At 39.6% G+C, this 14,275-nt stretch overlaps 1 protein-coding gene across 1 annotated transcript in view; it reads right to left on the reverse strand.

Annotated features, from left to right (window-relative positions):
- KCNU1 (potassium calcium-activated channel subfamily U member 1) overlaps window positions 1–14,275 on the reverse strand; it is a 194,718-nt gene that overhangs the window by 3,758 nt on the left and 176,685 nt on the right. Inside the window, 3 exon segments of the mRNA XM_070765628.1 lie at window positions 11,582–11,748; window positions 13,373–13,482; window positions 13,814–14,014. Of these exon segments, the coding sequence (XP_070621729.1) occupies window positions 11,582–11,748; window positions 13,373–13,482; window positions 13,814–14,014 (478 nt within the window).

Here is a 14,275-nt window from a genome sequence, read left to right on the forward strand (position 1 = left end):
TGTAAAGGCCTCTACTATATTCTTACTTTTGCATGTAAGGGCACTGGGGATATTCCAGTCAACATCAGGCATGTTGAAATCACCCATAACCACAATATCTCCCTTTACTGCCATTAGGGTAATCTCATCCACCATCTTGTTGTCATGTTCCTCAGATTGCCCTGGAGGCCTATAGATCACCCCAATTCTAATGACAGAACCGTCTTTATTTTGCATGCAAATCCAGAGGGTCTCCAGATCTTTACATGTATTTTGAATTAGTATTGTTTTTAGACTTTCTTTAACATAAATGGCTACTCCACCTCCCCTTCTCTCTATTCTATCCTTCCTATACAGTGTATATCCTGGTATGGATATTTCCCATTCATTGGAATCCTTAAACCATGTCTCAGTTATGGCAACCAGATCCAAATTATCTCTAGATATTATGGCCATTAACTCACAGAGCTGGTTGCTCAAGCTTCGAGCATTCGTGCACATTACCCGAAGAACATTATTTTCATTATTAGTTTGCCCCTTATCATCAACAACTACATCTATTTTATTTTCAGCTCCCTTTTCATAAGCTTCCAGAAACTGATGTATCCTCATTGGTTGGGGACAGAAATCCTCCACATCTGGTACATCTCTGTCCCCTTATCCTGTTTGTTTCCAGGTAGTGGCAAAGCTGTTTTTTTATTATTTTCTCCAGTATTTTTCCAGGTATTGAAGTCAGACTAATAGGTCTGTAGTTGTCTGGATCTGTCTTTTTACCTTTTTTTTGTGGATGGGAACTACATCAGCTCGTTTCCAGTCATCTGGTAGGTCTCCAGTGGCCCAGGATTTTTGGTAGTGTATCCCTTTGCATGTTTACTTGATGGAATACACCTTGTGCATAGGACTTTCAACACAATTCTTCATACATCTTATCAGACATCTTTTAAGTAAATGTTTTGGACACCAGCTCCCATAAACTCTAATTTAGACTACATTTTAAGGAGTTATAGTCCAAAAGGGAGGTGTGGGAGCTCAGCAGATAAGCTTATCTGCTGGAACAGTGCCAGCCCAGGTTTGAGATCTGAGCTTCATGCAATGAAGGAACCACTTTGGTGGGAAGTTAGCGGTGCTCTATGATGTCATGCTTGGATTTGTATGCCGCCCCTCTCCGGAGACTCGGTATCAACTACCATGTATCCTTCATTGCAGCAATATGTCTGTAAACTCATAGAAGAGGACAAAACCAGACAGATGATCTTTGGTAACAAAGCAGCCACTAAGAGATCCTTTGAATGAACAGATAAAATTGGTGGCACATTGGTTAGAATGAAGTAATTCACTGCTGACCATCAGGAGTTCGATTCTGACAGGCTCAAGGTTGACTCAACTTTCCAAAATTGGTAAAATGAGGACCAAGATTGTTGACTGCAATATGCTGACACTGTAAACTGCTTAGAGAGGGCTATAAAGCACTATGAAGCAGTATATACCGTAAGTGCTATTGCTATTAACTGCTTGTTGGTAAAATGGAATCAGATTTTTTATTTTGTTTTCTACCCTCATGCCAGTTCATGCTCATCCTTTATAATTAAAACAAGGATAAAACATTTATCATAATTTATTTCATCCCAAATCACTAATTTTAAAAATGCACAATAGTATGAAAATAATCTCCCCGGTCATTAATTGGCATTGGGCAGGAAAAACTAGGATATGGCAGGCAGCATTTGGGTGTTGAAATATATTTTTTCTCAAGCGGGGCATCCTGCACATATGTGGATATTGATTATCAGAATTTCCTTGGCCATTAGATCATTGCTAGGAATTCTAGGAGATGGGCCACAAGCATGAAATAATGCCCAGTTTGAGGAAGGCAAGCCTAGAATATTCTCTAATATATGGCTAGGCCAAACATGGACAAAATTGGATCAACCATTTGACTATCTGAAGGAGCACGTCCAATCACACAGTGGCACGAATGAAGTATGTAAGTGAGCATTTTCAACATTTTATTATGTCTTTGTTTTATGATGCATTGAGGGATTATGTTGCAAAAAGTTGGCACTTTCTTCCCATGACTGAAGGTCTATCTTTCAATCTCTATCTCTAGCTCCATCTCTAGCTCTATCTTCCCTATCTCTGTCGCTACAACTCTGACTCCATCTCTAGGTCTATCATCTCTATATCATTTCTACAGCTATCCCTATCTCTCCCTCTCCCTCTCCCTTTCCCTCAGTTGAGATGACAGAGGCTCATCTTAATCCTAATGAAGTGGACAAGGCCATGGGAGCTGTGAGCTCCACCACCTGTTTATTGGACCTGCGTCCCTCCTGGCTGGTTTTGGACAGCAGGGAGATGACACAGGGCTGGGTCTAGATTGCCAACACTTCTTTGATGGATGGGTTCTTTCCAGCCCCCTGCAAGGAGGTAGTTGTGTGCTCCCTTATCAAGAAGACTTTCCCAGATTCAGCTGTTCCAAACAACTATTGTCCTGTCTCCAACCTCCCCTTTATAGTGAAGGTTGTTGAGAAGGTAGTGTCGCTCCAGCTCCAATGGTTTTTGGATGAAGCCAATTATCTGGGCCCTTGACAGCCTGGTTTCAGGTCCAGCTATAGCATGGAAACTACTTTGGTCTGCTGACAGATGATTTCTGGTGGGCCCAGGATAGGGGTCATTCCTTTATCCTGGTGCTTCTTGACCTCTGAGCAGTTTTTGATACCATCGACCATGGCATTCTTCCACGCCAACTGGAGGGGTTGGAAGTCTGAAGCATCATTTTACGGTGGTTCACCTATCTCTCCAGTTGGTCGCAGTCAGTGTTGGCAGGAGGCCAGAGGTCAACTCCTAGGTCCCTCCCCTGTGGGGTTCCTCAGGAGCTGATCCTTTCGCCCCTGCTGTTTAATATCTACATAAAATCACTGTGTGAGATCATTCGATGGCATGGCACCAGTTTCCGGTCACAATTCAAAGTGTTGGTTATGACCTATAAAGCCCTTCATGGCACCGGACCAGAATATCTCTGGGACCGCCTTCTGCCGCACGAATCCCAGCAACCGGTTCGGTCCCACAGAGTTGGCCTTCTCCAGGTCCCGTCACTAAACAATGTTGTCTGGCGGGACCCAGGGGAAGAGCCTTCTCTGTGGCGGCTCCGACCCTCTGGAACCAGCTCCCCCCTGAGATTAGGATTGCCCCCACCCTCCTTGCCTTTCGCAAACTCCTTAAAACCCACCTCTGCCGTCAGGCATAGGGGAACTGAAACATCTCCCCCTTGCCCATGTTGTTTTGGTGTTAGATTGATTGTGTGCTTGTTTTTTTAATATTCTGGGGTTGTTTTTTATGAATTTTTTAGCTTAACATTGTAATTGGATTGGTGGGTATTGGATTTGTTATTATGTATTGTTTTTACTTTGTTGTGAGCCACCCCGAGTTTGCAGAGAGGGGCGGCATATAAATCCAATAAATCAAATCAAATCTAATCAGTATGCTTATGATACTCAGCTTTACATCTTCATCCCGTGTCAATTCAATGAAGCAATGGAAATAATGTGCCGGTGTCTGGAGGATGTTAGGGTTAGGATAGGCTCAAGCTCAACCCTGACAAGATGGAGTGGCTGTGGGCTTTGCCTCCCAAGGACAATCCCACCTGTCCATCCATTATTCTGAGGTGGGAGCTTTTGCCACTCTCAGGCAGGGTCTGCAACTTGGGTGTCCTCCTCGATCTGCAGCTGAGCTTATAAGACTATTTCCAGTTGTGGCCTATTTGGACAGGGAGTCACTTCTCACAGTCAGTCGTGTCCTTATCACCTCGAGGTTCAACTACTGCAATGCTCTCTACATGGAGCTACCTTTGAAGAGCATTCAGAGACTGCAAATAGTGGAAAATGCAGCCACACAAGCTATTGTGGCTCTTCCAAGATCAGCCCACATCTCAACATCACTCTGCGAGCTGCATTGGTTGCTGATTGGTCTCTGGACACAATTCAAATGTTGGTTATGACCTATAAAACCCTACATGGCTTAGGATCAGATTACTTACAGGACCGCCTTCTGCCTCATGTATGCCAGTGACCAGTCAGGTCCCACAGGGTCAGCCTTCTCCAAGTCCCATTGACCAGGCAATGTCATCTGGCAGGGCCTAGGACAAGAGCCTTCTCTGTGGCAGCTCCGACCCTATGGAACAAACTCTTATAGATTTATACTGTCCCCACTCCCCTGGCCTTCTGGAAGGTCTTAAAAACTCATCTAGGCCAGCAGGCCTGGGGCTGTTGAGCTTTTCATTTTGCTCCAGTTGTTAATTTGAATCTGACTGTGGTATAAATGAGTGTGAGTGTATGGTTTTTTAAATGGGGCTTTTAGATTATTTAACATTTAACTTTTTGAATCTGTTATTGTATTTTTTATATGTTGTAAGCCACCCTGAGTCCTGGGAGAAGGGCGGCATATAAGTCCAATAAACAAATATCTTTATCTCTACCTTAATCATCCCTCTATCTCTATTTCTATCTCAATCATCTCTATCATCTCTCTCTCTATACATATACTATCAGACTATATGTATACCCCAGAGGTGGGTTTCTTCCAGTTTGGACTGGTTTGCCTGAACTGGTAACGACCCACTGGTGACATCACAATGACATCACAGAACCAGTTTTGTTGGTGTCAGTCTGTGGGTGCCGCCATCTTTTAAAAATAATATTTTTTTTTTTGCATTTTTTAATTTAAAATTTTTTTGAGGGTATTTTTCTTCTGTACATGCGCAAAAGCAGTTTCCAGTACTGTGCATGCAGTTGACATCTTATTTTCATCTTTATGGGGAGGAATATTTTTGAATTTTTTTTGGGGGGGGGGGGAAGTTTCTGGGTTTTTTTCCTGCACATGTGCAGAAGCCAAGTTTCCGGCAGTGTGCGTGTGGTCACCATTTGTTTCTGGCTGTCTCTTTTGGGGAATTTTTTGGGACATTTTGCAACTGTGCATGTATGCATGTGTGCAGTAATGGGCTGCTGCCCAGATGGGGAAGGGATGCTGAAAATGGTGCTGCGCACGCAGCTTCAGCACCGGCAGCCATGCACATGCCATCCACACACACAAGTGGCAAGATTCTGGTGAAAACTGCCATTTTTTTGCTTCCGTGCATGCACGGCAGCAAAGAAATTGGCATTCTTTGCCAAAATCTTGCATTTACAAGAATGCTCAAATGTGGCCACATGACCACATTTGCCACATTTGAGTGTTCTCGTAAAATCAAGATTTTGGCAAAAATTGCCATTTTTTTGCTTCTGTGCATGCGCAGCAGCAAAGAAATTGGCATTTTTTGCCAAAATCTTGCATTTACAAGAACGCTCAAATGTGATAAATGTGGTCCTTCACTGTGTGAAGCCACGCAGCACAGGAGGAAGAAAACCAGCATTGAGGTAAGTTAGAACCCACCCCTGGTATACACACACAGACGTGTGTGTGTATGTTTGTAATGTTCTGCTGCATGAATCCCAGCGACCAGTTAGGTCCCACAGAGTGGGTCTCCTCCGGGTCCCGTCAACCAAACAATGTTGTTTGGCGAGACCCAGGGGAAGATCCTTCTCTGTGGCGGCCCCGGCCCTCTGGAACAACTCCCTCCAGAGATTAGAATTGCCCCCTTTCATAAGCTGCTTAAAACCCACCTCTGCCGCCAGGCACGGGGGAATTGAGATACACTTTCCCCCTAGGCCTTTAAAATTTTATGCACGGTATGTCTGTATGTATGATTGGTTTTATATAATGGGTTTTAACTGTTTTTAGTATTGGATTATACTGTTTTGTTACTGTTGTTAGCCGCCCCTAGTCTGTGGAGAAGGGCAGCATACAAATCCAATTTAAAAAAAAAAATAAAAATAATAATAATAATAATAATAATAATAATAATAATGTGAGTGCGTTTCAATCTTATCCATAACAGGCTGGAAAGGCCCCTGACTTTGACCTCACCAAGGTTATTTATCTCTCTTATTGGTGTTTGAATGATTGTCCTACCAAAGCATAAGGCAGCTCCATAGATTATCTCTCAACTGATCCTACAACACATCCAATTTCTCTGCAAAGTTCTACAGTTAAGAACTGTGTATTATTTACTTGAAATAACTGCATGGCTTTCCCTTTAAAACCAAAGGGAAATGCAGGCCTTTGTCTCCTGCCTGAGGGATCACTTAATTGGCTCCCCAGGTTTTTTTTTTTTTAAAGCAGTGAACTCAGTTGCCTGATAATGATTATAAATGACAGAGACTATCAGATTTACCTTGGGACATCTCCAGAGAGTTTGCAGTTAGTTTAGTCTGAACTCTGCGTCAGCTGCTTGGGCTCCTTTCTTCTCAGTATGCGGTGGTTGGACTCAGGCTATAGTCTTTCAGATCTAATTAGTGTTAGGGGAGAGGCGGGAGGGGAACCTAAAACCATTCCTCATTTTTGTTTTGCCCTGTAAAACAGTGTCAGGGCTTATTCAAGGCAAAATAACATTTGTAGGGAATGTTGTGCTTAAAGACCTTTGACTTGGAGTCTTTGAATAGCAGTGTATATCACAGTGTAGTGATAGCAATAGCACTTGAATTTATATACTACTCCATAGTGCTTTACAGCACATTCTAAGTGGTTTACAAATGTGAGTTTATTGCCCCCAACAATCTCATTTTACTTACATCAGAAGGATGGAAGGCTGAGATAACCTTGAGCCAGTCAGGAATGAACTCCAGGCTGTGGGCAGTTAGCCTGCAATACCATTCTAACCATTGCACCACTATGACTCAATATGGAGATAATTGAAAATGGGTGGGTTAAATGGCTCTTACTTATAGAAAAATACCCAGTTTTTATTTATTTATTTATTAGTTCTATTTCTATGCCACCCTTTTTCCGAGACGCAGGGTGGCTTACGACGAGGTAATATAAACGTCAGGAATCTAAATAAATTACAATATAAAAACTCTCCACATTTAAAAGTTAAACAAACGCATTCATTCATCATACATCATACATTCATTCATTGGCTGGGGCAAGATATTAAAATTTTAGTGGCCCCAAGCCTGCCAGCAGACTTTTAAACTTTATTGAAGTTTTGGGTCTTTAAAACTTTACGTAAGGCAGGTACGGATCTCTGGGAGGAGTTCATTCCATAGGGCCGGGGCCGCCACAGAGAAGGCTCCTCCCCTAGGCCCCACTAGATGGCATTATCTGGCTGATGGGACCTGGAGAAGGCTGACTCTGTGGGACCTAACCAGCTGCTGGGATGTATTTTTTGCTGTATCCTAGTATCTTTACTAGGAACAAAGAAAACTAAACAGAAGGATTGGGTTGTTAAAATGAACTGTTGACAAAAATCAAGGGAGTGGGAGAGAAGCAAGAGTACCTACTCGAGTAAAAGTTGATATTTTCAGCACAAAAAATATGCTGAAAAATCCAAGCTCGACTTATACTAGAGTCACTGACTTTCACTGACCTGAAAACTGTCCCAAAGCTCCACAGTTCCGATGTGAAAGGCAGGGAGGAAAGAAACCTCATGGCTGGCAACACAAGGGTTTTTTTTCTTTCTGCTCTTGCTACCCCTCAGCTGCCTAATTGGCAGCAGGTTGAACCAATCACAGCTCCTTCTCTACACAGAAAGAGGCACTGAGAGAGCTATCTGATTGGCAGCAGGCTGTACCAATCACAGCTCCTCCTCTACAGGAAGCACTGGGGGAAGGGGCGGGAGGGTTGAAGAGACTTTCAGAACAAAGGAACCATGGCTTTCTCTTCTGATCAAGCCAGCAATAATATTTTACAAGTAAATAAAATGTACAGGTAAAATGTAAGTTACCCATTTAAAATTGATTAACAGAATAGGTTATTTTGTAAGAAAATATTGCTTAAAGTGGGGATAACTCTGTGTAATTAAACTTTTTCTTCCAACTATACTTATCCTACCCAAGAGGATTGTTAATACTGACTTGTTTAAAACAATACAAAGGTTAGGATAATATAATAGTATGAATTTTGTCATTAATCATTTGTTCTACATAATTAATATGAATAGATTTACCTTTTTTAAACAGTATGGTTATTCCTTATGCAAGATAAATATCGTGTAGAAGAAAGATTTTACAATTAATGATTGAGTAACCCCCAATTGTTATTTACTGATCTATTAGATAGTAATAATGATTTTAACTTATGAAATATGTTTTAAATGGAAAATCTGAATATTTATCATATGGAAGTTTGATTTAAGCAATTGTTTTGAAAGAATATATGAAATCCCAATTATTAAGAAAATTATAATGATATTGTAATGAAGATTAAGATAACAGGCTTTAAGATTAAGATAACATTCCTAAAGATATTTTAAGAGGTTTTTGGAATTTTAAAAAAAGAAAGATTTTGGAAGGGGAGGAAGAAAGATGCAAGAAATAAAAAAACATTTTGGAAGGAAAAAAGTTACATAATATAATAATAACAACAGGGTTGGAAGGGACCTTGGAGGTCTTCTAGTCTAACCCCTTGCCTAGGCAGGAAACCCTGCATTACTTCAGACAAATGGGTATCCAACATCTTCTTAAAAACTTCCAGTGTTGGAGCATTCACAACTTTTGGTGGCAGGCTGTTCCACAGATTCATTGTTCCAACTGTCAGGAATTTTCTCCTTAGTTCTAAGTTGCTTCTCTCCTTGTTTAGTTTCCACCCGTTGCTTCTTGTTCTGCCCTCAGATGCTTTGGAGAATAGGTTGACTCTTTCTTCTTTGTGGCAAACTCTGAGATATTGGAAGAATGCTATCATGTCTCCCCTGGTCCTTTTTTCATTAAATTAGATATACCCAGTTCCTGCAACCATTCTTCATTTTTTTTTAAATTCTCCTACAAAAACAATTTTAAGAAGCTACAATAGAAGAATATTCCATTTTTATAAGTTACCAGTAGCCACTGTATTTTCCACCCTGGACTTATATTCGAGTCAATAAGTTTTCCCAGTTTTGTGGGAAAAGTAGGTGCCTTGGCTTATAATACAGTCGACTTATACTCGAGTATATACGGTATTCTAACATCAGGTGTTTTGAACATGAGGATTACAATTGGAAACTAAAAATTGGATGAACTGTTAGAAGTACTGAGTTTTAAGTTCTAAAAGCAGAAAATATACTATTACTGTGTTGCTTACTAGGGACAATCCACTCACTTTCTTGATCTGACTCAGAATCAAAATCTGAAACTTTATAGCCTCCATATCAGCAAAAGTCAGAGAGTAAATTTAACCACAACTAAAAGTTTCCTGATACTGCAGATCTATCTTTGGAAAAATCCATACTTCAGGATTTCTCCTAACAGTGGTTTGGAAACCAAAGGGGGGTTCAAACAACTTGGTGGAAGTATACTTTTAAAAAAGTAAATGAAAAATTGATCAAGTTTGCAAAGTAAATTTCCTGCCATAACTTGTTTTGGGACTAGTTCCTCATTTACTGCAGCTCATTCATTTGGAATCCATTATTATTATTATTATTATTATTATTATTATTATTATTATTATTATTATTATTAATTGGATTTGTATGGCGCCCCTCTCCGCAGACTCGGGGCGGCTAACAACAGAATAAAAACAGCATGTAAATCCAATACAAAACAGCTAAAAAAACCTTAATTCTAAAACCAAACATACATACAAAGGAACATACAATGCCTAAATTGTAAAGGCTTAGGGGGAAAGAATATCTCAGTTCCCCAATGCCTGATGGCAGAGGTGGGTTTTTAGGAGCTTGCGAAAGGCGTGGGGGCATTTCTAATCTCCAGGGGGAGTTGGTTCCAGAGGGTTGGGGCCGCCACAGAGAAGGCTCTTCCCCTGGGCCCCGCCAAACGACATTGTTTTGTTGACGGGACCCGGAGAAGGAGAATCCATTGCAGTTGAGAGGATATAACTAAGTTTAAAAAAAATAAAGTTGCTGTATTACAAAGTTTTAGAATTCCTGGTAAAATGGAGACTCATTATAATCACTTTATTTATTTATGGCCCAACCCCATCTCTGACGGAGTGCTCATGTCTATGTGTGTTAGTATAACTTCATTTACCAGGGGTGTCAAACTGGTGGCCCATGGGCCGGATGCGTCATGTCCAGGTCACGCCCAGCCCAAATCCACAAAGAGGAAAAATGACACAATACATCATGTGATGGCAATGTGATGCTGCTAGTTTGACCGCTTTGGTTTAGGCAGTCACAATATTGCAATGTATGAGATGCCTTACTTAGAGGTAGAACATATGCATTTATGCAAGAGATAGGGATAGAACTCCTGATATCTCAAATAAGTGAAGTCAGGTTCAGACCTGAAATGCTGATGAATTATGAGTATACAATTATGAATAGTAGTAGATCTGTAGAGATATTTGTTCCACATCAATTCGGGCTTGATAGATTTGAAATCCACACATGCATTTTAGTAGTCTAAAACAGTCCAAACTGATTTAAATCAAATTTGATTTGGGTATTTAGTATGAATCAGTCTGGACACTTAAATTGACCAGTTTTTCAAACATGAAAATAGAAATGGGCCTGATAGGCGAATGCCATCCTCAAATTGTTATAAAATTTTGGAGTCTTTTCAAGTACTGTATTTTTTTAGTGTATAAGACACATCTTTTTCCTCCCTAAAAGAGGCTGATAATTAGGGTGTGTCTTATACTACTCTGAATGTAGCTTTTTTTCTCCCCAGCCCTAACTAACTGCTAACAAGCTTCCCAGCTCTTACCTTGCAGGATCTTTCATTGTTACTCACTGTAATGAAGAATGTTTTCCAAGCCCTTTGCAGGGTTTTTCCATTGTTCTACTTGCTCAGGTGCTAATGATGTTCCCAGCTCTTACTGGCTTGCAAGCTCTTTAATTGTTAGTCTCTCAGAATAAAAATCTTTTTAAGCCCTTAACCAAGGGATAAAATAATGTACTGAAGCTGACCAGACTAGGGATGCTAGTTAGGTGAATGTGTGGTAAGCAGATTCTTTTCCCTATTTTCCTCCCCCAAAACTAAGATATTTCTTATATTCTGGTGTGTCTTATGCTCTGAAAAATGTGATAAATAGCAGACTGCTTCTACATTCTTATATGTGAGAGAAAAGCAGGCAGAGCTGGGCAGTAGAGTTAAATGTATTATCAGTTTAGAATCTTTGAGTTGCCAAAAAAAATCCAAGTCCACTCTCCCTTGAATTCCATTGATTCTTCTCTAGTGCCAATTTAGTGATGACCATTAGTTGACCCACTAGAGAAGAGCCTAATGCTGGGAACGTTTGAGGGCAAAAGAAGAAGGAGATGACAGAGGATGAGGTGGCTGGATGGAGTCACTGAAGCAGTAGGAGTAAGCTTAAATATGGACTCCATGGGATGGTAGAGGATAGGAAAGCCTGGAGAAACAGTATTCATGGGGTTGCAATGGGTCGGGCATGATTTTGCGACTAACAACAACAACTTTAGTTGACCAGACTTTTGTGTATAGATCTGAATAAATCTATGTTGCAACTTTATGAATGATCCTTATTGTTTGCACTGAACATTACTTCAGGTCTCTGGGGTTAATAAAAAACTTAAAACAAATGGTCGCAGACACTTCTTAAAGAAAGAAGATTTTACTTATAAAGGAACTTTCTTTCTTGTGAGTAGTAGTCCTTTGACATTTTGGTGGAATAGATTTCACTACTTTTGTTAGGTCTTTGGATAAGATGTTATATGGAACCAGGCAAAAGAGTTGATCAGAAGCAAGCATCTCAAAATCAGTGGGTGGCCGAGCAATCACAAACCTGTTTTGGAGAAAAGTCACCAATAAAACAGAAATCAATTTAAAACAATAGCTGCATTGGTCATGAGAAAAAAAGCTAATTTATAAAACAATACTTTTATTAGAACAAATGACAAGCAAAATCACTGTATTCAAATACACTGTACCCGAATATTTACATAACATGGAAGGGAAAGAAAGAAGTTAACAAACATAAATTTAATTCATTTTACAGAACACTAATTTCTAAGGTGTTTTTTTTAATAGCATCTTAAACTGGTTCCTTTCATGACAAGTTAAATCGTACAGTATTTTGGAAAGCAACAAATTGGTTTTTAAAATAAGACATTGATGACAAGAAACTTTTATGGAATAATAATGCCATAGCTTTCAACAGCAACAATATTGGACTAGAAAATCAGCCAAAAATAGATAAATCTTAATCTTACATTGGTATCTTTGCTTAACTCATGTGGGGGGAAAAACGATAGAATTTTAGAAAAAAATGTAGCAATATTTGGCAGAACTATAAGGCATCTTTGTGTTAATGTCATAAGACTCTGAGTTATTTCTGAATTGTAAGTTACCTTTGGTTAATGGAATAGTATAACAATTCTTGCTCTATGTGAAATAGAAGATTACAGATTCAGCCTCTGACTTGTATTATTAAGAAAACTGTTGCTTCAACTCTATGAGTGATAGATACTAAAGTCCCAGCAAATCTGGAAGATACTACCTCAAGATTTATTTTGGAGATATCTATACCAGTGATTTTCAAGCTATGGTCTTGAGAATTGTGAAAACAATGAAGGACTGGCCTGAAGAGCCTCTGCCAGCAAAAATGGAGCTTGAAAGGGCTATACATGGCCTTCCCAAGCTTGATTTACATTGGGAGAGGGTTGCAGGAGGCCGTTACAGTAAAAAACGGAGCTCATGAGGATTGCATGTGGTTCTCCCAAGCTCTGTTTTTGCTAGCAGAGGGCTTGGTTTATCATAAACGCCCTTGACCTAAGTGATGTCAATCTGGCCAAGCCACCCTAGCCACGCTCCCCAATGTCAACTCTGATGAAATCGAATTTGACACCCCTGATTTATATTGTTATCTAGTCCACCATCTTATTTGCCCTAATAATCAACTAATATTCACAACCAGGACATCAAGAAAAGATCACAATCAGAACATCAAGACAATAGTTTCCTCCTTCTATTCCCCCCAAGCATTTGGAGTCTTGCACATCAATGTCATAGCTAAAAGCCACTAAGACTCATTATCTTTGAATTTATCTCACTACCTTTTAAAACCAATTGAGCCAGCAGTCACCACTGCATTTCATGACAATTCCATATATTAATTATAATTGCATAATTCACTAACAGTAGTACATGATGCGCTGAATGAAATAGGTTTAAAAGAGGATTAAACAGAGAACAATAAATCTCATATGACAAAATAATGCTCATTACTTCATTACAACTTCCAAATTCCGTCCTTTAATGGTGATTTTTCACTGTATTATGCATCCCAAAAGCTAATTTTCAAAATACAAATTCTATATAGTTTCTGAAATATTATTGAACATGCCAATATTTTATTGCTGTGAATGCAGGTAGATAGCTAAATTTTTGTGAGAAAATTTCAATTTTACTATACTTTCCTGATTTCATATGGATTGGGGTCAGATTTCAGGCGATAGATACCGAAGCAAAGAATTCCATACATATCAAGGGCTTTAGTGAACACATCATCGAAGAAGAGCTGCAAAATAAGAAAACACTTTTGATTCTATATCAACCATCCTTGATTAACTGAAGACCCATAAACTAATAGTAGAAGACCACAGCTAAAAAAAAGGTGGGTTTCTCACCTTGTCTATTGGCTATCGTATAATGTTCTAAATGTGAATCTTGATTTCAATACATTATGTTGAGGATCAGCTTGGCAACATTCAAGCATGTCATCCAGAGCCACATAATTATAGTTAACACATGACTATCAAATGCTTAACTTTCTAACTCATTAGACAATTATTTAAAATAACAACATGGATTAGCTTGAATTAAATCAGCCGGCATCTAACAAAACTTACCAACAGGCTTTTCGTTAACTGTGGATCATTTATTAATGTTAAAAGAGCCAGTTTACATCTGTTTCTAATTCCCCAGGGCATCACACTGGTATTACTGCCAATCAGTTGATTCCCCTCTGCCAAATATTCTTCAAGGTCTGGGCTGGTCCCACCTGTCACCAGTGTCTGAAGCAAAGCTAGCACATGGTAATTATGGTAGGTCTGGAATGAGAAACAACAGAAGATCAAGAAAAACATTTGTGCCAATCATAAGAAAAATTTCAAATTCAGTTCACCCAGAATTAAATGATCAGGCTGCAAACTTCACCTGATTGTCAAATCCCTTTCATATTGATTTGACTGCAAAGAAATCTGCAGATATGTTCCTCCTCCTCCTCCTCCTCCATCTTCTTCTTCAGAAATATATTAGCAAAATCAGTGTGTGGATTTCTTCAGCCTAGTTGTGTCAGGCATGAATAACCA

Source organism: Erythrolamprus reginae, chromosome 12, assembly GCF_031021105.1.
Source record: "Erythrolamprus reginae isolate rEryReg1 chromosome 12, rEryReg1.hap1, whole genome shotgun sequence".
Classification (NCBI taxonomy): Eukaryota; Metazoa; Chordata; class Lepidosauria; order Squamata; family Dipsadidae; genus Erythrolamprus; species Erythrolamprus reginae.